Genomic DNA, 26,097 nt, shown 5'->3' on the forward strand with positions numbered 1-26,097 from the left:
GCTAAGTGCGCGCCTCGTCACTGAAACCAGTTAGTAAAAGAAATTTTGTTTAAACTAAAACCGATAGCTATGTCACGATTTGATCATTTCGAATGCAAATTATTCTCAGATTAATAAACTAGGTCGCCATCCGTGGCGCTGCCGCCGGGCTGCGGACCCGTACCTACGTACCTACGGCGGATAATATCGGGACCATCATGTCTAACATTGTTTACGATACACTAGTTGCACTAGTTAAACAACGTCTAAAGTGAAAGTTAGTAAACTGGTGAGCGTGTACAACCAAAGCAAATGCTAAACAGCCCGCCGAAGTTAACAAACAAAGTCAGAATCAGAATCAATGGACTTACAAATTAAAGTGATAATCAACAACTTGATTACTATGCAAAGATAATGTCTACGCTCAAAAGTACAAAGTGACAACGAAATCCCCATCTAACAGAAATGAAAAAGGCAATATCTGTCCTTACTCTACAAAAATTATAAACTTACGTGCACTCAAAGCACCATCAAAGTTTTCATAACCGTTAGCGCCTAATAACTAATCAATCATGATGCTAACAACCGAACACATAATGCACGGGCACCCCCACGCGTCGGTCGGGCAGAGTTCACTGTTTGGGTGCTCGACGGCGGGCCATAGTGGCATAAATCAGCTGGGCGGGGTGTACGTCAATGGCCGACCACTGCCTGACTCAACGCGCCAGAAAATAGTCGAATTGGCTCACTCGGGCGCCCGTCCTTGTGATATTTCAAGAATACTGCAAGTTTCTAACGGATGCGTAAGCAAGATTCTGGGCAGGTGAGGCATTAACACTCAATTTTTTTTCCATATCCAACCAGATGGAAGCATGAGAATCCATGTGCTCACTGCCCTGTTACAAAATATTATGTAAAGTTCTTCTCAAAGGTCTGATCCAGAATTTATTGCTCCCAATTTTTAGAATTTAGATCGAGGTATACTCAGTGAAGGAGACCATTTCAAACTTGTATTGTACAAGTATAAAAAAAGTACAACCTAAGAAAAAGTGAAAAATAGTTTCAAAATATTTTGAAAATTTTATCAAATATGAAAATATGTGTTATAAGCCAATAAAGGGAATAAGGGATATGTTCCTGATTTTACTTAAGAAAACGAGCAAAGGTTTCTTCGCTTAAAGCATATAGGAACAATCGAGAATAAAAGAAAACAAGAAACTAAGCAAACTTCGGCAAGCCGAAGTTCATATACCCTTGCAGCTTTGCAAGAATTAAATACTTTTGAAAACATTAAACATATTAAACATATACGCAATATGTTGAAAAACATTGAAGCTATGATGATTTGCAGCTCAATTATTAGATAGTTATTTTATATATTTTTATTATTTCTATGGGAGCTATGTGATATAGTCGTCCGATTTTGATGAAATTTATACCGTAATTCTGAAATAATTAACCAATACTATCTGTCGAAGAACTAAGAAAAAAATTAAAAAACAGCTAAGTTATAATTTTTTTTTTTTTCCGATTGTTCCTATGGGAGCTATATGCTATAGTCGTCCGATCCGGCTCGTTCCGACTTATATACTACCTGCAATAGAAAGACAGCCTTTGGGAAAGTTTCATGCAGATAGCTTTAAAACCGAGAGACTAGTTTGCGTAGAAACGGACGGACGGTCAGTCTACAGACGGACATGGCTAGATCGACTCTGCTAGTGATGCAGATCAGGAATATATATACTTTATAGGGTCGGAAATGTATCCTTCACTGCGTTGCAAACTTCTGACTAATATTATAATACCTTCTGCAAGTTTTTAATTTTTATTTTTAGTTCTTCGAGATATAGTAATGGTTAAATATTTCAGAATTACGGCTTAAATTTGATTAAAGTCGGACGACTATATCACATGACGATATGACATAGTCATCCGATTTTGATCATATTTAAACCGTTATTCCAAAATAAACTATCTAAGAACTATTAAGAACTTTAAGACTTTTTAACTCTTTGCCACTTTGGGGATCCAAGAAGGATGTGCTTAGGCAATTACTTAGGGATTATTTTTTAATTAATACTTAGTTTTAAGTTAAGTTAGCTGATAGCCAGATAAGGATTTATCCATTGACGAATAAATGAATAAATAAATAAATGTCAAAAAACATTAAAGAAAATTAAACAAGGAAGGAAGCAAACTTCGGCAAGTCCAAATTCATATACCCTTGCAGCTATTTCAAAAATTCAATATTCTTGAAAACATTAAAATTATGATTTACTTGCGTATATGTTTAAAAGCATTGAAGCTATGATGATTCGCATGTCAATTATTTCCCAAAAGTTGTCTTTCTATAGCAGGTAGTAAATAAGTCGGAACGAGCCGGATCGGACGACTATAGCATATAGCTCCCGTTCCAATGGGATCGGAAAAATAAATGAAAAAAAAATTATAACTGCTCTTTCTTAATATTTTATTTTTAGTTCTTCGATATTTAGTAATGGTTAAGTATTTCAGAAATACGGTTTAAATTTCATCAAAATCGGAAAACGATATCATATAAGCTGCCTTAGAAACTATCGGATCATTGAGCTGCATCATAGCTTAAATATTTTTAAACATACACGCAAGTTAATCATAATTTTAATGTTTTCAAGAAAATTAAATTTTTTTTTTTTCTTCTTTTTGGTTTTAATGTTAAAAAAGTAATCTGATTTCTCATTTAATAATATAATAAAATATGTACAGTTTTTGACCGTCGCCTTAGGAAACGTGTTCAACTGCAATTCGAAAAGTCGAGTGTTCGAATTTTAGAATTCGCGAAAATACAAAAAGTAATTTTCTCAACAAAGTAAGTTCGATTTAGTCTTTATTTCGCATAATACAGTTTAATTGTCATTTTCAGTTTTCTTATCTTGTAATTATACCAAATTCAGGCGGGCGAGGGGGCATGACCAAAACAGGTTGATTGATTAAATTCAATGCGGTGAGTGGCTTAAATTAAAAGGGCTGATGTTGCTTTAAATTTGAACTAGGTGGCACTACCTTATGACAAATTATAGTCCATATTAAAAAAATTGCATGTTAAATATCAAACGGACATAGCTAGATGCATTCGGTTATTGGTCCTGACAAATAATGTAATGTATGCATACTTTTCAAGGAAAATTAATCAAGTACATTGCACTCAATCTGAGAATATTTGTACTTGTACAGTTTGAGTAAAAATGTTCTAGAACAACTCGAACAGTATAATACCGCATACACACTGAAAATAAGTGTGAACATATGTATCATAGTTTTTGTCCCGACCACTGGCTTATAAACATGATAATTCATTCTTTTACGTGTAAAATGAAATCATTTTACACTTACACTGGTGTAACCTCTCGTCTACGCACCTTCTAACGTGCCAGTGATCAAAAGAGGCAAAACTATTTTTTATGAAAAGGCAAATTCGTATTTTAAGCAAAATAATTGCGATAATTTTTTTAACAGCTAGATAAGCATTAATAAAATAAAAAAATTCCACAACTCGAAGTGAACTCGGGACCTATGTAGATATGTACATTGTGAGTCGACTTCCTGGTCTGGACACCTCAGACCGCAAGACCGAGGATTTTGATTACGTTTTGTCTTATTGGGCAAAATCTGTATATCTTCAATTTGAGAATTCCAATTCATAATTTCTGAACGTTTGAATTGTGTCTGTGCGGGTATAAGCAAACATTTTGTACGTATTAAAGAAGGTTATACATTCTAAATCAATCAGAACAAAACTGGGAAGTTTCAGACGTTTTCCTAATTAAAATCAGTGCTCACTAACAGGGGCTCCACACATACCATAACACGTGCGCACCTTTGTGTGAGTAATTTGCACGACAAAACTTGTCGTTGTGCGCATGCCGATCGCCGGCAAGGAATATGTACATAAATCATAACTCTTCTGGTAAAGCCTCTGCCGCTGTTGGTTACCACTAACTTTAATTCAACTTTTAGCTAACAATGACGATAACAACAAGAAAGGAAGCAAACTTCTTACTGAAATTATAATACCCTCTTCAAGGGTATAAAAAGGGCCTCATATTTTTGCCTAATATTTGTATTCTGCGATTAAATGGCTTGCTGAGTTATATTAAAATCTAATGACCATGTTATATAGCTGTCACATGTCTCTTCGGTCAATATGGTGGTTTTAAGAACCAGGCTTTTAAAGTTTGTGAAATGGGATTAATTGAGTACATACAAAATAGATTCTAACAAGTTTGCGCCAGAAATTCAAAACGCAGGGCTGCATGCACTGGCGTCACTTTTTATACCTTTATAATTTCAGTCAGAAGTTTGCAACGCAGTGAAGGAGGCATTTCCGATCCTATAAAGTATATATATTCTTGATCAGCATCACTAATGTTTTAGATTTAGATAGGAGTTTTACATATAGTTTTTTTAATTAATTAAGTTACATGACTAAAAATAAAAAAAAAATAAAGAGCAAATCAAATAAATGAAAAAGTTTGTGAACAGTATGTAGATTATTTAACCGCTGGAACAAAATATTTATTTTAAACTTATTTTCTTTAAAACAGGTTGTACATACATACATATTAATTTGAAATAAAATGTAGTTTAATTTATAGGTTGAGGAAATATGTACAATTACATTAATTATTCTTTTATTAGTCAATAACTTTTTCATCGGTTAGAAAGTATGGAATAATATAATAATAATTAGGCAAAAATGACTTAAAAAACCAGTCCATATATTACCTTAAAAATAGGCAAAAAGTCCATGTTTTGACTTATTGCCCTTTGCCTAAAAATGAACATTTAGTCTATTCTGGCTTCCTAAGGTCATCTATTACCTTGAAATTAGACTACCATTTTTCTGAGTGTAGGAGAGTCGATATAGCCATGTCCATGTCTGCCCGTACGTCTGTCCGTCCGCTTATACGCAAACTAGTCTTTCAGTTTTAAAGCTATCTACATGAAACTTTCCCAAAAGTTGTCTTTCTATTGCAGGTAGTATATAAGTCGGAACAATCGGAAAAATAAATAAAAAATGATAACTTTAATGTTTATCGATTTTCGAATTAAATTTCGTTAAGATCAGTCTACTTTAGCATATAGAACCCATGAACAAAAAATCGGAGTATAAAAATAACAATTGAAAAAATGTGACTTTACTATTTTTAAAATTTATGAAGACTTTTAAACATAGCCATAGGCTTACAATTTTGTAATAACGCTGTTCATTTTATTAAAATCGGAAAACAATTTCATATTGCTGCGATATGAACGATCGAATAGTTGAGCTAATAATCTTCATAGCTTCAATGTAGACAAAGACATAAATCGAAAATCAGATATTTTAAAGAACATATAATTTTGGAAATAGCTGCAAGGGAAATTATGCTTCCTTTTTAATTTTTTTTATTTTGATATTTTTCACCTCCGCTTGTAGTCTTTAATTGTTCAATTTTTGTTAATATAAATTGATATTTTATAACTACATTTTTTTGGTAAAAATCTCATATTTTTAAAAATAATTCAATTAAGATCTTAGTGCTTTCAAACATAATTTTCTGTAAATCTATTAAACTTAAATAGTTATAATTGCAAAGTAATGGCATTTTATCGGGTCAATCCACTGTATGCCACGTATACGTCAGGTGGTTGTGAGTTGACTAGAACTTAAGTTTTCTGACCAATTCTAGAGTATTACCCACCAGTTTGAAATTCCTAAAATAGTGTACATACAGATCGAATATAGTCTGCAACAAAACGTTTCACTATTTCTTTAATTGGGATGCAAACCCAATCTTACCTTCTTACACTTATAGTAGACTTCCTCAAATTAATTTACCGCTTTATCAAATCGTATAACGATGCTTGGTATTACCTTTATTCTTTAACCTCTCGCGATCTCGTTTTGCACGCGCCCTTGGGTCCGCAATTAACAAGCACCGATTGGTATCCATAGGGCATAAAATTCCAAATAAAGTCTGAAATCTATTGAAATTTCTTGTTTTAGATGATCAGGTTTTCTATAATTTTGGTAGCAGCAAAACCAAAGCAGAAGAAGAACATTCTCATCTTTACTACTCAATATTTATACCCTTGCAGAGGGTATTATAATTTCAGTCAGAAGTTTGCAACGCAGTGAAGGAGACATCTCCGACCCTATAAAGTATATATATTCTTGATCAGCATCACTAGTAGAGTCGATCTAGCCATGTCCGTCTGTCCGTCCGTCTGTCCGTCTGTCCGTCTGTCCGTCCGTCTGTCCGTCTGTCCGTCCGTTTATATGCAAACTAGTCTCTCAGTTTTAAAGCTATCTGCATGAAACTTTCCCAAAAGTTGTCTTTCTATTGCAGGTAGTATATAAGTCGGAACGAGCCGGATCGGACGACTATAGCATATAGCTCCCATAGGAACAATCGGAAAAATAAATGAAAAAAAATTATAACTTTGCTGTTTTTTAATTTTTTGTTTAGTTCTTCGACATTTAGTAATGGTTAAATATTTCCGATTTACGGTTTAAATTTCATCAAAATCGGTCGACTATAGCATATAGCTCCCATAGGAACAATCGGAAAAATAAATGAAAAAAAATTATAACTTTGCTGTTTTTTAATTTTTTGTTTAGTTCTTCGAGACATAGTAATGATTAAATATTTCAGAATTATGTTTCAAATTTCATCAAAATCGGACGACTATAGCATATAGCTCCCATAGGAACAATCGGAAAAATAAATGAAAAAAATTATAACTTTTCTGTTTTTTAATTTTTTGTTTAGTTCTTCGACATATAGCAATGGTTAAATATTTCAGAATTATGGTTTAAATTTTATCAAAATCGGACGTCTATATCATATAGCTCCCGTAGAAATAATAAAAATATATAAAATAGCTATCAAATAATTGAGCTGCAAATCGTCATAGCTTCAATGTTTTTAAACATATACGCAAGTAAATCATAATTTTAATGTTTTCAAAAATATTTAATTCTTGCGATAGCTGCAAGGGTATATGAACTTCGGCTTGCCGAAGTTTGCTTTTTCAATTATTATTCAATTATTATTCCGATTGTTCCTATGGGAGCTATATGCTATAGTCGTCCGATCCGGCTCGTTCCGACTTATATACTACCTGCAATAGAAAGACAACTTTTGGGAAAGTTTCATGCAGATAGCTTTAAAACTGAGAGACTAGTTTGCATATAAACGGACGGACAGACAGACAGACGGACAGACGGACATGGCTAGATCGACTCGCCTAGTGATGCTGATCAAGAATATATATACTTTACAGGGTCGGAGATGTCTCCTTCACTGCGTTGCAAACTTCTGACTGAAATTATAATACCCTCTGCAAGGGTATAAAAATTATAACTTTGGTGTTTTTTAATATATGAACTTTGGTTTGCCGAAGTTTGCTTCCTTTCTTGTTTTTATAAAAAATCACCAAAATGTTGATAATATATGTACTTTTGAATAACAAATTGATCGTTTAAAACAGTTAAGTTGTTTTCGTAACAAAAAATCTCGAAAATAGACAATTTGATTGCACTGCAACTGGGGCGTTGATAATGGCTTTATAATTCCTAATTACGCTTTTAATTTTATTAAAATCGGAAAACAATATTAAATAGCTGCCATGGGAAGGATCGAGTAATTGAGCTGAAAATCATCAGCTTTATTTTTTTTAATTTTCTGAAGTTGCGTAGCTTGGGTTTCTGTTTGAAAGCTTGAAACTATCGTTGCGACCAAGCAAGAAGTAACAAGAATCAGAGTACAATCAAAATTTTTATATTTTTAGGAAATATTATTATTCATTTTTTAGTTTTTAAGTGTACGACATTTTATAAAGCTAACGACTTAAATATGACGACGATCGCAAAATATAAATTTTCTTGACGAAAATTAATACAAACTTTGACTAATATATTTTCATTCGGCCCGCTCCTGTCAGGTATTTGAAATTTTTCCTATCGCAGCGCAAATAATGGAAACATTTTAAAAGTATATACATATGGGAAATTATAATACCCTTCGCAAGGATATAACAAATTAAAATTTGATAAGTTACAAATTTTTGTTCATTAATTTTCTGTAATATTCCATTTGTTCCCATGGAAGCTATATGATGCACTCGCCCGGTTTTAATCAAATTTAAAGCATAATTCAGAAATAATAAACAATTACTATATCTCGAAGGACTAAACATAATTTAGAAACAGCAAAGTTATAATTTGTATCCCAGTTTTTCGCCGAATGTTCCTTTGGGAGCTATAAGCAATAGTCATCCTGGAAAGTCTATGCAGATAGCTTTATAACTGAGAGACAAGTTTGCGTAGAAAGGGACTGAGGAACGGAAAGAAGGACTAGAATATATATTCATGGAAAATATATTCATATAGAATATATTTCATGCGGTCAGAAATGTCTCCTTCACTGCGGTGCAAACTTATGACTGAAATTATAATCCGCTCTGCAAAACTTAAGCAATCAAATAAAACCACCTCTTAGGAAGTTAGAAGATATGTCACAATTTCTGTGACGATATTCGAATTTGATATGTTTTTTTTCAGCCGCTGCAGCCTAACATTACAATTACAGCTTATTTTAGTGTGCTGAATTTTGTGTGATGAAGATGCGATCGCAACGACCTTTTTACCATCTGACCAAAATTATACCATGCTCAGTTCACTCAAAAATAAATATATTTGTTTACTTGCTTTTAAAACAAACTATTTATGTAACATTTAAAATGATTCTTTTTATTTTTAGATATTATGAAACAGGATCAATTAAGCCTCGAGCGATAGGTGGTTCGAAACCACGAGTAGCTACAACTCCGGTCGTACAAAAAATTGCTGATTACAAACGGGAATGTCCCAGCATATTTGCGTGGGAAATTCGGGATCGACTGCTGTCCGAACAAGTTTGCAATAGTGATAACATTCCAAGTGTAAGTTTTTAATTTTCAGACAAAATGCATACAAAAAACTAAAATTTGTAATTACTTGTCGTTATAAACAAAACATAAACAAATACTTACTTACTTACATACTGGCGTTCCGCGATTTTGATTTAGTTTTAGTTTTCTTTTCTGTTAAAGTTTTCCTTAGGCTCACTGACCGTCGTAATCAGAACATCTAGGCAGGATTTGACGACGACTAGACGTATTTCTCTCTACCAAATGCAAGCAAATAATGATTGGTTGAGGGTTGAAAGAGCAATTTCGTTCAACGACTGGCTTCTGGTCGGTCTTCGCGTTTAAGATGGCTAAAATAGATCCGAACTCGATAAGCAAGGGCGCACAAAGGATTAAGTAATTTAAGAACAAAACCAACCTATCCTATTTAAAATGGATTATAGAAAAGATATTTTCGATTCTCTTTAGTCTCGCACTCAGCACTCTTTCGTTTTCTCGATAGAATAAGCCGAACGAAAGCATGTTTATTATTCAGGTAACAAAAGGGATTTTTGTGTCTTTTTCACCAAATATCCACTACGATGTGGAACATACCTTACCTGGGGGATTAGGCTAGTGGTTTAGTTTTTTTAATAGCATAAAACTTGTTTGTTTCTGATGCATGCAAGCCCTTAAAAAGTATGATAAGGACTTTAAGTTTTAAGTTCGTATTTGAATTTATAGCGGTCAACGAATTGTACTTATTTAGACATACGGAACGTTTTAGTTAAAAACAAGAAAAGAGCAAACTTCGGCAAAATATTATTTAAAACGACTACACTTTTGGTGCGTATATGTTGAACAAAAACAGAGCTATGTCGATTTCCCGCTGAAATTTTTCATCGTTCCTATGGAAGCAATTGATATTGTTGTCTGATTTTTATTAAATAGTTAAATAAATATAGTCGTAGTTTGGTAAATAATTACTATTTATCGAAGTAAAGAAGTAAATTAAAACAAGAAAGAACGCTATAGTCGAGTTTCCCAACTATTAGATATCCGTTATTCAGCAAACAATCTTTAAACTTAGTATTCCTCCTACAAAACAATCGAAGTTTGGGTGGCGCCATCTGTCGAACTGCTTAGACAACACTGAAAGCACCCCCACCCACCACTTTCGTTTTCTCTCTACTGCAGGCAAGTAGCGGCCGAGCAGCGGACGAGCAGCGGCAGATGGGTGGCAGAGCTTGATATGTGTCTAACATGTCTCAGAGCGACGTGACAGACGTGTTAAGTAGTTTGCGATTTGTGGGCGTTAGAGTGGGCGTGGCTCCTTTTTGAAATGAACTTGTGCTGCATGCCAAATCCCAGATCTATAGCTTATGTAGTTTCCGAGATATTGAGGTTCAGACAGACGAACATGGCTAGATCGACTCGGCTATTGATCCTGATCAGGAATATATATACACTCATAGAAAAAATGCAGAATTTCGGTGGCAAACCAAGAACGAACGATGTCAAAAGTAGGGTAAATTCGAATTTTTTTGATTCAAGAACGAAAGGCTATATTAAAGTACGAATTATATAATCCCGAAGTTCTACATTTGAGAAGGAACGTCATCAATCCATGAACTCAAAAGTGCTTGAAGAAAGTGCGAAAGATATTGGTTTGAGTACGAAAAATTCTTAATGCAAGTATAAAAGTTTCTTAGTTTAAGTTTTTTAAAAAATTGTTTTTTTTAGTCTGTCTTTCTCTTTTTTTCTTTTCCCTTTGATTCCGTATGAAATTAGAATGAAAGGGAGAATATGATAAACTGATATGCAAAGGAAACTGAAAAGCAAACTTATTTTGTTTACTGCAAGTCGACCCAACCGGGATTCGAGCCGAGACCTTTGGATTCGTAGACGCATTAGCCAATTGCGCCACACTGTACCACGCCCGTATAAGAATTCGAAGCAATTCGTTTGCAACCAAATAGCTTTTATTAGCTATACTTTTGAGATCAACTGGATAAAAATTTAAATAAAAGCAGAACGTTTGAAAAAAAAACATAAAAACAAAAAAAAAAAAAATTTATTACTTTGTCTGGAATTTGAGCTCGGACTCTTAATAGCTTACCCAATACCCAATGTTTGATGTTCCAAGACACTTTAGGGGCCAATCATTTTAAGAACGAAATGTTCTTGTTTAAAATTAATAGTTCTTGTTGTTTTGTTAAATTAATAGTTTTTAATAGAGTTTACTGTTTTTAATAATTCTGATATTATTTACAACCACTATAAGCAGGGTTAAAGCAAAAAATATCGTTTTCTCTATGTATTACAATAAAAAAAAACATTTTAAAATATTATTATCAAGTAGGACCCGAACTTATTCTGTACACGTTCGTCCTAAAAATTTTAAGAATTATTCGGCTGATTTTCAAGAACGTCCGTGCTAAAACTATTCGTTCGTTTCAAAGAATACAATATACATTTTAAAAGGCAGAAATAATTATTTTCTTTTATTATTTCTAATTTTCCTAAGGGACCAAGAGTGTGTACATAGGAGACTACTATGTATAACCGCAGAATTGAAAATCAGCTGTGGTGGTCCCATACACCAATTGAAACGTTTCGCTAAAAGAATAGGGATTGTATACCAGGACTAGGAACATTTTTGAGTGGAGCTCTTTGGCCCGGTTTGAAAAAAATACTTCACTTTTTTTGGCACACTACAATTTTGTTTGAAATACGCGTCGAATGACACCCAATTTACTTGGATCCGATTCTCCGTTCAAAAGTTATTCAAAAAATACTTTTATTTGGTATAAAACAAAATTAATATTTTTCGGTGTGTCAGTTTAAAAAAATGTTAAGGATTAGTTTGGAAAACGATATCGTACAGCTGTCATAGGAACTATTGAGCAATTGAGCTGCATATCATCATAGCTTCAATGCTTTTAAGCATATACGCAAGTAATAATAGTTTTAATGTTTTCAAGAATATTGAATTTTTGCAATAACTGCAAGGGCTTGCAGAAGCTTGCTTCCTTTCTTGTTTCTTAATATATCATTTCAACTTTTAAAATTCTTGGAGAAGCGGGTTTGGCACTCCTGCTTTCGGTGGTTCAGTTTATTTGATGTTCTTTGATGTTTTTATTCATAAACATAATGGGCGAGTAATTCATTATGGCCATATTTAACCGCGACGTCAATGTGCTTGTGCTAAATGAAGAACAAATGTATAAAAACGTTTGGCCCATGGTCGACGCACGTGCCGGCACTTAAGACAACTGTGAAAGTGGCATTTTCCATGTTTCCTAATGATGCCGTTCACATGTACACAAAAAAACGCTTCATATTCAGCAAATTTCCATTGTAACTTAACTTCAAAAACAAGAACGGAAGCAAACTTCGGCAAGCCGAAGTTTATATACCCTGGCAGCTATCGCCAACATGAAATATTTATACCTTAAACATAAATTAATTTAAATATACTTTAAAACATCTCAATTTCGATTTATATGCGTGTATGCTTAAAAACATTGAATCTATGACGATTTTTAGCTCAAACATTATATTTTTATACCCTTCTATTAAAATAAGAAAACGATATCGTGTAGCTGTCATAGAAACTATCGTATAATTGAGCTGTAAATCATCATAGCTTCAATGCGTTTATACTCACAGAATGATTAACTTTTGAAATAGCTGCAAGGGTATATGAGCTTCGGCTTGCTTAAGCGTGCTTTCTTTCATGTTTTCATTTATTTTTCCGATCTGGTTCGTTCCGACTTTTATACTTCCTGCAATAGTAAAAAAATTAAAAATTAAAATGGTTTTTTTGGGATGGCTATGTCAAATTAAATTTATTTTTGGCTATTCTTTGAATCTTTACTTGTGTTCGTGATCTTTTTTAAATGTATTGGTAAATGCTCTGCCATACGTGAGTTTTTATGGTCGGAAATTTCTGTTTCACTGCGTTGCAAACTTCTCATTAAAAAAATTTAACTCCCTCTGCAAGGGTATAATAAGTATTTATTCTTTGACGTTTTCAAAGTTTACGATTTTTTTAGTACTACTCTGGACTTACAACATTAACTATAACGTTTATTAATTTATTTTGATATGTAAAATATCCTTATCTGGCTAATACATATATAATTAATTCTAAGTCTAAACAATAATTCAAAAATGTTATGCCTCAAGCCGTCTCTATTAGAGCAAAGATCTAGATCTAGTCGATCTAGCCAATCTGTCTGTTTGTTTCCGAAACCATTTAAAAAAAAAAACCTTTTTTTTGCTAGTAGCGCGTTGCATTTTGGGTAGCGGAACTTAAAATCTTGTTTATATAAGGTTTCCCGCTAAGATAGATAGAAAGCTAGAACAAACGTTTTTGTACGTTAAAATAATTTGGGTATTTTAATATCATACATGAGTTTGCAAAGCAGTAAAGGCGAAATTTCCGACCCTCCTAGACCTTCATGGGAACTTATAGTGCTGGCGCTGGGTCAAACGACTATTTAACATATAAGGATCTTGACTATATTGTATAATTGAAATGATGTTTCAATAAATGTGTGTTCAGATGTTGTGGTTTTTATTTATTATTTTAGGAACTCTGCTATTGATGTTAAGTATACGCCTTTATGGAGGAGTTGCTTAGGTATTGGGTGGCGTTTATGATTTTGAGGATTTATTGTTTTACTTGGGCTATGACAGGGCATAGGTTTAGGATGTGATCGATGACGACTGGCTTATGAGTTTGACTAATGGGGCAGTTTCTAGGGCGTTGCGGTCATTTTAATGTTTGTTGCTGAGGTTTCTGTGATTAGAAATGCAAAACTTATACAAATTTATGTATTTTGAAAATGTTTGTACAGAGATAATTCCGACGTTCAGAAATTTAGGGTGGTTTAATTTGTAGTCGATGCAATTTCATAAAAGTATTTCGTATAAAAACAAACCATTATATAGCACTACAAGTGTACTCAAAAGGCCAAAAGTGGAGGAGCGTTAACGGTTGTGTTTAAAACACATTTTTATATAGACGTATAACAAACAATAAAAATGAAAGAAAATGGGAATTTTATTTTTGGCATCTTTTTTTTAACTAATTCTCATTCTGAAAACAAAATTCTTGAAAAAAATCACATATGTACTCAACTTAACTAACTTAACTTTACTCAAACTGATTAAATTGAACTTAAACTTTAATTTTTGGAGCTCTCAGATTGAGTGTAATGTACTTGATTAATTTTTGCTGGGTAGGAAAATTCAATTCGCAGAGGGTATTATAATTTCAGTCAGAAGTTTGCAAAGCAGTGGTTACGGCAACTCCGACCCTATAAAGTACTTATGTATTCAGCATCACTAGGAGAGTCGATCTAGCCATGTCCGTCTATCCGTCTGTCAGTCTCAACGAATCAAGACGGTTTGCTAAAAAATAAAATAAGGTATATACTAATATGTAGTAATAAGTAAAAATTTGTTACTCAAGCGGCCCAAATGAGAAAATTTTATACAATTTTGTACTTGCTTATTTGCAAATAAGATATTTCAAAAGTAGGCTTATAAATTATTGTCATAACAAAAAGTTTTGAATTTTTAATACAGAATATTATATATTGCTTCATTTGGGGGAAAAGATAAATCACAATGGTTTTCAGCTTTATTTTAAATTACTTGTGTTGAATAATTTTATACACTTTTTATTATTTTTGTACCTGTAAAAAAATTTGTAACCTCTTACATATAAATTAATTTTATAAGGACCAAAAAAAGTGTGCAAAATTGTGTATGTATAATTGATAGCAAGCGGAGTGGGTTCCTAGAATCGATAACTTACCGAGTACTAGAGTAGTCTAATCCCTTTTGGCCGTGCAAGTTTGTACGTATATCCTTCTCGCTCTCAGAAGCGGATTGGATGAAAAAGTCGTTAGCCAATCGTATGGCAGATATGATGCAAGGGGGTTGGTAGAAGCTGGGGAAGCCGCCGAGAAAGACTGAATAGAGTAGCTGATGTTTTTGGTAGCCCCGTCAGCACAGTCATTTGAACCCCTCGAAAAGCGTTGTTCGTTTGTCACTGGGGTTCGTACGCAGTTTATTTCATGACTTGTAAGTCTGTACTTCCACAAGTACAGCATTCATAATACAACTCGTACGTACGTGGGTTTTAATGAAAACGTGTGTTTGAGAAAGATGAAAAACTAATTTTAATTGTATACACATGTAAACGCCATATTTGCAATATGTAGGTATGCATATATATATATATATATATATAGATGTTTATGGATTTTAATGTGCACATCGAACTGGGATTAATTGCAGGTTTCATCCATTAACCGAGTCTTGCGTAACTTGGCCTCGCAGAAGGAGCAGCAGGCGCAGCAACAGAACGAATCTGTTTATGAAAAGCTCCGCATGTTCAACGGCCAATCGGGTGGATGGGCCTGGTATCCAAGCAATACAACGACGGCACATTTGGCGCTACCGCCAGCGGCTTCGGTTGTGTCCACTCCAACAAATTTGTCGGGACAAGTTAATCGGGACGATGTTCAAAAACGAGGCAAGTATAAAGTAAAATCTTGATTTTCAATTACGATTGTATATTTTCGATATTTATTGGAAGGCTTGAAACCAGAGAATGATGATAACACAAACCATATGTTACAGCTCCAAAGCCATTTTCTGAAAAACGTTCGGTGCATCGATAGCTGTTAACCAAACAACTTTTACAGCCCATTATCTAATTTATACCCTCATAAGTGTGGGGGTCACAGAATTTTTGATCGTTTAAAACTACTGATTCATAGTTTATATAGAGACATGACTATATCTGTTGATATTATATGAATACTTTGTATACACCGTTTAAGTTGGGAATGTCAATTTTGATAGCCTTGCGGAGGCTATTATAAATTTAATCATAAGTTTCCAGTGCAGTGAATGAGACATTTCCGATCCTAAAAAATATATATTTTCATTATCAGCATCACTAGATGAGTCGATCAGCCATATCCGTCATAAGTCTCAGATTTAATCGGTTAAACCTTTTCCAAAAGACTTCTTTGTATTGCAGGTAGTATATAAGTAGGAACGTGCCGGATCGGACGACTATATCATATAGCACCCGTAACTACAAATAACTATTTTTAAATATTATTTTATAATATCCTTTTACACAAAAACATCCTTAAGGTGACAATAAAAACAGTGAAATGTTGACTTTCCGACGAATTTTTTGATCGCTCCTATGACATCTATATTTATATCCGTTACTCCCAGAGTAAAAGGGTATATTGTAATCGTCAAAAAGTATGTATCAGGAAAAAGGATTTGTTTCCGACCCTATAAAGTATATACATTTTTGATCAGGATCAACAGCCGAGTCGATCTAGCCGTGTCCTTCTGTCTGTCCGTCTGTATGAACGTCGAAATCTCGGAAACTATAAAAGCTAGAGATTTGGGATTTGGCATGCAGATTCTAGTATTTCCTACGCAGCCCAAGTTTGTTTCAAAACGAAGCCACGCCCACACTAACACAAATTGTGAAACACTAAACACGACCTTAGCTGTTGCATCTGTATTTCAATTTTCAGTATCGAGCCATTACTTTGAAAGTTATTAGGACCTCTGCCGGCGCTCTGCCGCCATTCTGCCGCAGCGCTGCAACGCAGATGGGAGAGAGAGAGACAAGACGAAGAACTGTTAGCGGGGGTGGGGGTGCTGCACACCCTTAGCTTTTAGTGTTGGCCACTGTTTTGTGTGGGAGCATTGAGTAACGGGTATCTAATAGTCGGGAAACTCGGCTATAGCGTTCTTTCTTGTTTCATCTGAAAATCAAAATATGTAGCTTCATTGTTATACCTTTATAATTTAAGTCAGTCAGCATCACTAGGAGTTTCGAACTAGCCTTTCTTGTTTTTTAAATACATTAAAACAAAAATGGTTGAATAATTTCAAAATTTATTTTGTGAAGTACAATCCTTCCGCTTATTTATGAAATACTATTATACTATTTAAATGGCTTCCTTGACTGGCCTTTCAGTACAGAAAACTGACCCTTTTTATATAAATTGGAAAACAATATCATACTGCTGCCATAAGAACGATCGAATTTTAGCTTCAATGTTTTTTTAAATTAAGATGTTTTAAAGAATATTAAATTTTTGCAATACCTGCAAGGTCATATTAACTTTGGCTTGAAGAAGTTTGTTAAGTTTTTTGTTGTCATATGTTAATATTTTGCAATTTAAAATAAAAAACTAACATTACAATAAAACATTTTTACAAAGAACACGAGTTTTTTCCTTTTAAATGTTTCCAAAAAGTAAAAATTCAAAACATAAAAAAGCAGTCTTACTCACAAACGGTATAGAAATAGACCGACAAACGGATGTGGTTATAACACCTCATAGGGTACTCAGAAATTTTATAAAACCATAGGGTAAACAATAAGAATTTTAAAAAAAATTAAAATTTAATTGTAAAGAAATGCGTTTACTTGTCAAATGTTTGTATTGAAGCCCAAACAAATCGGACCATTTTAATAAAGCATTTTAATTTAAACTTATCGCATTAAGTTCATCGATGTTGTTATCACACTAGTTAACAGCCGCAAAACCCCCAAGCCAATGATACAAATTTCTGGTAGAGTTCGACTTCTAGACTACGTGTGTACCACTAATTATTGGAAAACGTTTACTTGCTTAGCATACCGGGGCAGTTGACAAAGATCTGGCCCGATTTCAACTACAGTAAACAGTAAACTAGTTGCGTATCAGCAGTTGACTGCTGGGCGGAGGGGTAATAATGTCAATGTTGAAATTGCCCTCTTCAGTATTTGTTGGTATGAATGTGTTTACAGTAAAAGAAAGGGGCCTCTGCCGAATAAAATGCAACCCTCTTTAGTCGTAGCAATCACACAATTCCGAGTATTTTGTCACAGATGATCAAACATCAGGACAAACAAATAGTTAATATGTTGGTCATTTGTTGTTTGCCATTAAGGCTTATTGAAGTAGCTCTTTTATTCCGTCTTCTGATACTTTGGATTGTTCTTGTTTTTACTTCAATCAATAAATTGAGCTAGCATATGTCTCCATTGCCAGTAAACATCCACCGACTCATTTATATGATTCAATTTAATCTTATGTCGTCCCTTCAACTTAATTAATTTCAAAGTTCTTCCTAACGCCACAAGTATAAAACTTATAATTTAATGCGCTGGTCAAACAATAGGTTTAGATGACTAAATAAACATTTATACTTATACATACTTATAACATAGTTAAAGCTAGTGTCGCCAAGTTTTAATTTATGTCATATTTAATTCTTGAATGTGTGCAATTAGTTTTGTCTTAAACTGCGTGGCACTAACAATATTTTTTAAATCGTTTGGAAGTTGGTTCCGTAACCTTATTGCGTTAATAAAGTATTCCCGCTCAGAGAGCAGAAATCTGGGACTTATTAGAGTAGTAATGTTTGCTCTTTAGTTTTTTATAAAGATTAATATTTGTAAGTAAACTAACACTATTATTTTCATCCAGTCTGCCAAATGGAGTGCAAATATTTTGTACGCAAATCTAGCGACATGATTGAGTCGGTTCAGATTGAGAAAAAATTTGGAATAGGAAACTTTAACTTTGTGTTGGATGGTTTAATTACATTCCGCAAATACTTCAATTGCATAAAAAAGTATTTTGCGTATGTTTTTAGGCAAAACGTTTTTAACAGAAGATATTGATCTAAGCAATACATTCGTCTTTCCTACAGCTCAATTTAATATTTCCTGTTTTCATTTTTTATCATCCTATTAGAGCTATATAAAATAGTCGTCCAATCCGGCCCGTTAATGCAATACAAAAAACATACTTTTGGGAAGGTTTAATTTAGATAGCTATAAATCGATAACCAAGTTTGCGTCTCTCCATAGCTTATCAAGAATTTTTATACTTTATATGGTTAGAATTGTCTCCTTAACTGAGCTGCAAACTTGCGAATGAAATTAAATTGCTATAGTAATTTTAATTAACGCCATCCGCCTATGGAACAATCTACCACATAATCTGAAAACCATCAGAAGCGCGCCTCAGTTCATTTCAAAGGTAAAAGAATTTCTCCGAACCTAAAGATTGTTGCAACTTATGTTAAAGTAATTATTTTCTTGTCAAACTTTGTAAAATTGTAAACTGATAATCAAACTCTAATTTTTAATATTTGTTTATATTTAAGTATTCCCTGACTGATTTCAAACCCATTGTGACTAACGCAATAAAAAAAAATATGTCTGTACTTGTAGCGTTAGGATATTAATAAATGAAAATGGAAATTATATAGATATAGAAAGGGTGGGTATCGAATTCCAAGTCTTTACTTTTCCAAATCGTGATAAGTGTATTTTTAATTTTTATGTGGTTAAAATAAGAGAACCTCAGAGTCGAATATCAATTAATGTACAAGTATTTTAAATATTTGTTTTAGACTTACAATATTCGGCCGACGTTTCGCACCCAAATTCCCACGATAGTACATCGGATGGCAACTCTGAACATAATTCATCTGGAGACGAAGACTCACAAATGCGGTTGCGGCTAAAAAGGAAATTGCAGCGCAATCGGACTTCATTTTCCAATGAGCAAATTGACAGTCTCGAAAAAGGTAATTATATTTAAATTACGCTTAGCTTTCGATCTATAGACTCTTTTTCTCGACACCAGTACCAATAGATATTAGGAAATTAAAAAAAAATATTATGCTTCTTATACCCTTGCAGGGGTTATTATAATTTTAGTTTGAAGTTTGCAACGCAGTGAAGGAGACATGTCCGACTCTATAAAGTATATATATTCTCAATCTAGTGAGTCGCTCTAGTCATGTCCGTCTGCCCGCCCGTCCGTCCGTCCGCTTCTACACAAACTAGTTTCTCAGTTTTAACGCTGTCTGAAAGAAAAACAGTTTTATTATTATTGTATGAGTGAGAAGAAGTTTGGTGGGACGACTTTATCATATAGCTCCCATACTTTGGTGTATTTTTGAAGTAATTACATACTATTTCAGAACTACGGTTTTGATTTCATAAAATCGGTCAACGATATTATATCAGCTAAAGGAACAATCAAAAAATTCAGCCGAGAATCGTTGAATCATTGGTTCCATTTTATATACGCATAAAAATCGAAATATAGTCGATTTGTAGAATTCTTAAATTGTGTATGAGCTGCAAGGGTATATAAACTTCGGCTTGCCGAAGTCTGCATCCATTCTGCAATAAACCATATCAATCTAAGTGGTTATCGTTCAAATCGACTTGCCTAGTAATAACAAAGAGTATGTTCATAAATTTGAACATGTACATTTCTCTTTTTAAAAAGTTTATACATTTCCCTTCGTGTTCTCAAAATAGTTTCCCATTTAGCAAACAAAATGATCCCTTTATTAATTCCAAATTGTTCTATTTCACAAAGGCAAAGATAAATAAATAGAAATATTAATATCGCTAAATTCCGATTTCTATGTTAAGATTGAAACCGCTAGTTATACTAAAAGTGATCTACGTTTAAACAATTAACAAATAACATTTAGCTTAAGCATACTAGGCAATGGACCGAATTAGTTTCAGACTTAACTTGATTTAAATTTAACTTCTATCTGTACCTTTGTTTGACATGCATTACAGAGTTTGAACGAACACACTATCCGGATGTTTTCGCGCGAGAAAGACTTGCAGATAAAATTGGTTTGCCAGAGGCACGTATTCAGGTTTGTCTTTCAGTTTTGTTTAATTATCTTCTGTTTGTAGCCCTGTTTTGCAAGACTCAATTTTTATACATTTTTGTGAAATTTTTAAATTTATTATCGATCCAAAGATTATGTACCATTTTTATTTGTCACACATCGAAAGAGATTACAAAAATGAATAAAAAAGCATTTCAAATTAAAACAGGTGCATATGTGCATGATTTGTCTTATAAAATCAGAAATGGAAATCTAATTCAAAAAAGAAAATATAATAATAATGCCGCGGGATTTGAACTCACGCTTCCAGATGTCTGGCCAACTTCTAAGCTATTCGCTTGGAGGCGCCCCCGATATCAACTTGTGACTTTAACGCTCAACCCAGGTTCGAACTCCGAAAATCGATACATTCGATTGTCGGTGCCGAAACGACCCTGATTTCAGCCAATTGAACCTATTTAGAGTCAAATTACATTTTAAAACCACGTAATGACACTTTCACACTCTTATAGCATCAAGATGATCCCAAAAAACTGATACAACGCGTAGTTTCAAAACGAACCGCACTTGTTAAATTGACACTCAGTGATTTTTTTAGATGTAACACAGCATCAGCAACAAAAACAAACGTTTAACGCTTCCAGAATTCTGGCTATTCGGTTAGAGGCGAACTTTAAACTTCGAAAATCGAAACAACCAATTGTTGGTGCCGAAGTGACACTGATTTCAGTCAATTGATCATATTTAATGTCAAATAACATTTTTACACCTGCGTAATGACCTTTCGACACTCATACAAGATCAATGAACCACACCTATCAAATTGACACAAGTTTTAGGCCTACCCCAGAATAAAAGGGTATATTGAATTCGCTGAAAAGTATGCAACAGGCAGAAGGAAGCGTTTCCAAACATATAAAGTATAAATGTTCTTGATCGCGAAACCTAAACTTTGATTGTATGGTAGGAGAAATACTTAGATTGAAATTTGTTTGGCTGAGCGACAAGTCGGGAAACTCGACTGTATCGTTCTCTCTTGATCTGAGTGTGGTGATTTAACTCGCAATTTTCGTAACTGAATTCTGTAACGTAATTGCGAAGCATTTTAACTCCAGGAGTCAAATTTAAGCTACGGAACGGACGATTAGGAAGTCATCCCTCAAACTTGCTATTCACCCCAGTGGCTCTTGTGTTGTATATAACAAATGTTTTTGTCGTCAGAGTGAGATGAAATATTCAACGTTACGCTCTTGATTATTTGTTTAAGTGAATAAAAACAATTTGACTGTAAAAATACTTGAAACTCCTTGCGATTTTGAGTAGTAATGACGGGGGCGAATTCGAATTTACAAAGTCTGAAGGACTTAGCAGGGAAACATGTCAGCTGGAGAGGGAGCTGCAACAATAACGCTGAGCAATAAATGTCATGGTGAAAAAATATTAAAGTATAAAAGTATTGTGATCCGTTTTCACCCCTTTGTCTTCACGCTAAAATTTCAGTGGGCTTTATTCCGCCTGTAATGTGTGTGATGTTGCAAGTAAAACCGCATTCAGAGGGTGTCTCTGCTTTCAAACTCAACTGCGTGACCAAAGTAAAAGGTTCATTAGACTGTGAGTGTTTGCTTCTTAATAACAGAAAATATATACATTTTTCCAATATGAACTTGACATTCCGCTTATCACTTGAGCAATATCATTATGGACTCAAACAAATATTTTTCTATAATATAGAAAATAGCCTTTGATTTCGGCTTTGATTTATATGAATAGTTTTACTTATATTTTTTCCTAAAATCTGAAGCCAAATAAATTATTTTCTATTTTTAATAAAACGAGAAATAAAAATTAAAAAACATTAAATTTCCTTATTTTTCCGATTGTTCCTATGGTATGGATATATGTATATTCGACATATATTCTACCTGCAATAAAAAAACAACATTTGATAGGGTTTCATGCAAATTTCTTTAAAACTGAGGGACTAGTCTGGGTAGAAACGGACGGACATTGCTACTCTCCTAACGATGCTGATCAAGAATATATATACTTTAAAGGGTCGCAAATGTCTTCTTCACTGCCTTGCAAACTTCTGACTGAAATTATAATACCCTCTGCAAGGGTTCAAAAAGGGTGTAATATTTTTCATGCATTTCATCATTAAAAAGTGATATGAACACAATTCCAAAAAAAAAAATAATATTGCCAATTGGAAAAAAAAATCAACAAAATTACATTTGACCCGAACTTGATTTAGAAAAATTGTTAATTTGGTACGTTTAAAAAAAAAACCTTAACCCCTCCGGTTTGGAAAAATCCAACTCATGATATATATTATATATATAGTGGTATATAAACGACGGCTCGCCTAGAGACGCTGATTAAAAATGAAGAATGGCTAGTGCTACCAAATTTGGGGAAAACAAAGAAAGTCAAAGAAAGGTTATAAAAATATTATAAAAAGTGCCAGTCACTAATGGGGATTTTGGGACTTTCGTGCTAAAGTTTTGTGTTGAAAGCAAAAAATCCTTATCTTGAATGAGTATCTAAACGTTTAAAATAATGGTTTAAAAAACTTTTGTATTCTTTTCTTTAAAAAAAAATTGTTTTATTTGTCACATTTTCACAAGACAAATAGAAAATATGTAAAATACCTTCTGTCAACATGGTTTTTTTTTATAAAGCAGACAGTCGTTTTCGCTACAGTAAATCACTGTTCCTTTAAGATTTGTTTTTTTTATTTTGAGCGAGCTGTGATTTTAAGCACATCAAGTAGAAATTAGTTTCCTAAAAATTAAATTAAATACAGACTTGGAATCAATGTTTATTTATTTAAAAAAAACTGTTAATTCAATCTAATTCAGACGTAATAGTTTACTTGACTTCCAGCCTAGTATTTTTATTTACAACTTGCATTTTATATTTCTGTATGTATCACAACCACTTTTAGTTAATTAAGTTTGTTTCTGTTGTATCTCAAAATGAAAGCCAAGCTAAACGTTGTTACTAAATTGCGTTATGGAATATTTTAATTAGGTTTGGTTCTCGAACAGACGGGCCAAATGGCGCAGGGAAGAAAAAATGCGGACTCAGAGACGCTCTGCTGACACCGTAGGCGGCAGTGTTCGCGCAGCTAACAGTACGGCTAACAATCCTCCAGGAACAGCTGCGTCTTCCTCCGCCGCAACGTCGAACAACTCGACGCCCGGCATCGCCAGCTCAGCAATCAACGGGTCGGAAAGGGCATCATCGGCCATCATTGGCAACAGCCTACCGGAAACCCCAAATGGACCAACTGTAAGAATGTTTTTTGTTGTTCCAATTGACTTTACATTGTGAACATTGCCCATAATAGGTTCTAGGTGGAGACGCCAACACTGCGCACACGAACTCCGAAAGTCCGCCGCTCCAGGCAGTGGCACCGCGGCTACCATTAAACACTGGCTTCAACACCATGTACTCATCTATCCCGCAACCCATAGCAACGATGGCTGAGAATTACAAGTACGTTTCCAAACTTATTGTGTCTGTGCTCTGTTTTCTAATCCGTATAGAAGGATTCAATATTTAAGCTCAAAATTATTCAAATATGCTTTTCAAACAGATTTTGATTTGCTTTTCAACTCAACTTAAATTCAATTAAAAAAAAAACACCACAGAGGAAGAAAACTTCGTATTTTATACACCCTCGCAGCTATTACAAATATTAAATATTCTATAAACTAAATCCCTAGTTATTGATCCCCACAAATTTCTTTAAGAAACATATATAAACGTAAAAGTAAGATGTATTTATTTATTTATTTATTCGCCAATGGATATATCCTTATCTGGCTATCAGCTAAATTAACTTAAAACTAAGTATTAATTTAAAAAAATTCCCTAAGTAATTGCCTAAGCACATCCTTCTTGGATCCCCAAACCAATCGAATACTTAGTGGCAAAGAGTTAAAAAGTCTCAAAGTTCTTAAGATTGGCTCATTACGCGCATAGTTAGTCCTCGCAGCACTTTCAAAAAATGGGATGATGGTACGGAGACTCCTGGCAGGGATATTGAATTTAATTGAGCTTAACATTAATGGACTTCTATATTACCAATTATAACATCATTGATAAAGAGCATGCTCGCTATCGAACGGCGATCTTCTAGACTGCAGGTATGCAGTATGCAACATTGGCTAGAGTGAGCTGGCAAAGGTTCCGAAAAGTTTAACGGCTGAAGTGTAAATTTTAGGTACTTTTTCTGCAGCCTCTCAATTCTATTGATATGAACAACACTCGACGGGTTCCAAATAAAGGAAGCATATTCCACTCTTGAACGCACAAAAGCTGAGAACACTGTCAGTCGTGAGTAAGGGTCCTTAAAAAGTACAGTGTTTCTTTTGACAAATCCGAACATTGCATATGCCTTCGGCAGAACATGGTTCATATGGTTAATAAACAATAATTTACTGTCGAAGAGGACCCCAAGATCCATAATCTCAGTAAGTGCAGAGAGTGAATGGTTATTGATAACATATGTAGAAAGAATATTTAAGATACATTTACTATAGCGAACAACATAACATTTATTTAGGTTGAGAGGTAATTTAGACACAAACATTGATGCCATTTATCTTGTGAGCTAGTAACTAGATTATTATATGGATTTTTTTATGGGGTCTAATACGTAACTATTATGGTTGACTATTCACAGCTCATCACTAGGATCGATGACACCGTCATGCTTGCAACAACGAGACGCCTATCCCTACATGTTCCACGATCCGTTGTCACTAGGGTCTCCGTATGTGCCACCCCACCACCGAAACACCGCATGCAACCCTGCGGCTGCGCATCAACAGCCACCCCAACATGCGGTTTACGCGAACAGCTCGCCGATGCCATCATCCAATACAGGTATGGCCGTGGATAGGTGTTTAGTGGAGTACAAATAATAATAGTCTAATGTTTGGCAGGTGTCATTTCTGCAGGCGTTTCGGTGCCTGTCCAGATTTCAACGCAAAATGTATCTGACTTGACGGGAAGTAATTACTGGCCACGTCTCCAGTGATCGTCAATTTTTAACTTGCCATCAGATCTTCTGTCGAAGGCGACTGCCGCTGCAATTGCTGCCGCACATGCAGCTGAAGGAAAGCATCATCACCAAAAAGCGCATTCAGTTGATAGTATGCAAAATACAAATAGCAACATTAACCCACCTAACTTGAGTAGCCAGACAATGTGCTGTTCACCAAGATATTTAAGCATGAACGTGGGGGCGGGGAAGGATGCGGATGTGGCTCAATGTCCTGTAGTTCCCGTATCACCACGTAATTCGGCGAATTCGGAACTGTTTGGCAGCCCAAAGGCGAGCTACCATCGGGATTTTCATATAATTTAAAGGGTGAAGAAGTCGAACCGTACCGTCTTCGTTACACTCTTAAATTATTAATAAAGCGTTTGCCAGCCAACCATTTAAAATAAAATTCGTTTCAAACTACA

The 26,097-nt window shown here is 34.2% G+C and overlaps 1 protein-coding gene across 5 annotated transcripts; it reads left to right on the forward strand.

Annotated features, from left to right (window-relative positions):
* On the forward strand, nt 1-26,097 carry LOC108145311 (paired box protein Pax-6). 5 transcript variants are annotated; one of them, XM_017270655.1, is made up of 9 exons: nt 1-802; nt 8,766-8,946; nt 15,208-15,445; nt 19,363-19,539; nt 20,558-20,640; nt 23,650-23,910; nt 23,969-24,117; nt 25,310-25,512; nt 25,572-26,097. In XM_017270655.1, the coding sequence occupies exons 1-9, from the start codon at nt 552-554 to the stop codon at nt 25,664-25,666; spliced, it is 1,638 nt and encodes a 545-aa protein (XP_017126144.1). In that variant the 5' UTR covers nt 1-551; the 3' UTR covers nt 25,667-26,097. The 5 variants fall into 5 exon arrangements, with proteins under 5 accessions (XP_017126144.1, XP_017126145.1, XP_017126148.1 ...); XM_017270656.1 differs by having other exon boundaries at nt 20,558-20,628; XM_017270658.2 differs by lacking the exons at nt 1-802; nt 8,766-8,946 and adding an exon at nt 14,949-15,127.

The sequence above is a fragment of the Drosophila elegans genome, unplaced genomic scaffold (assembly GCF_018152505.1).
Source record: "Drosophila elegans isolate 14027-0461.03 unplaced genomic scaffold, ASM1815250v1 contig_349, whole genome shotgun sequence".
NCBI classification, from domain to species: Eukaryota; Metazoa; Arthropoda; class Insecta; order Diptera; family Drosophilidae; genus Drosophila; species Drosophila elegans.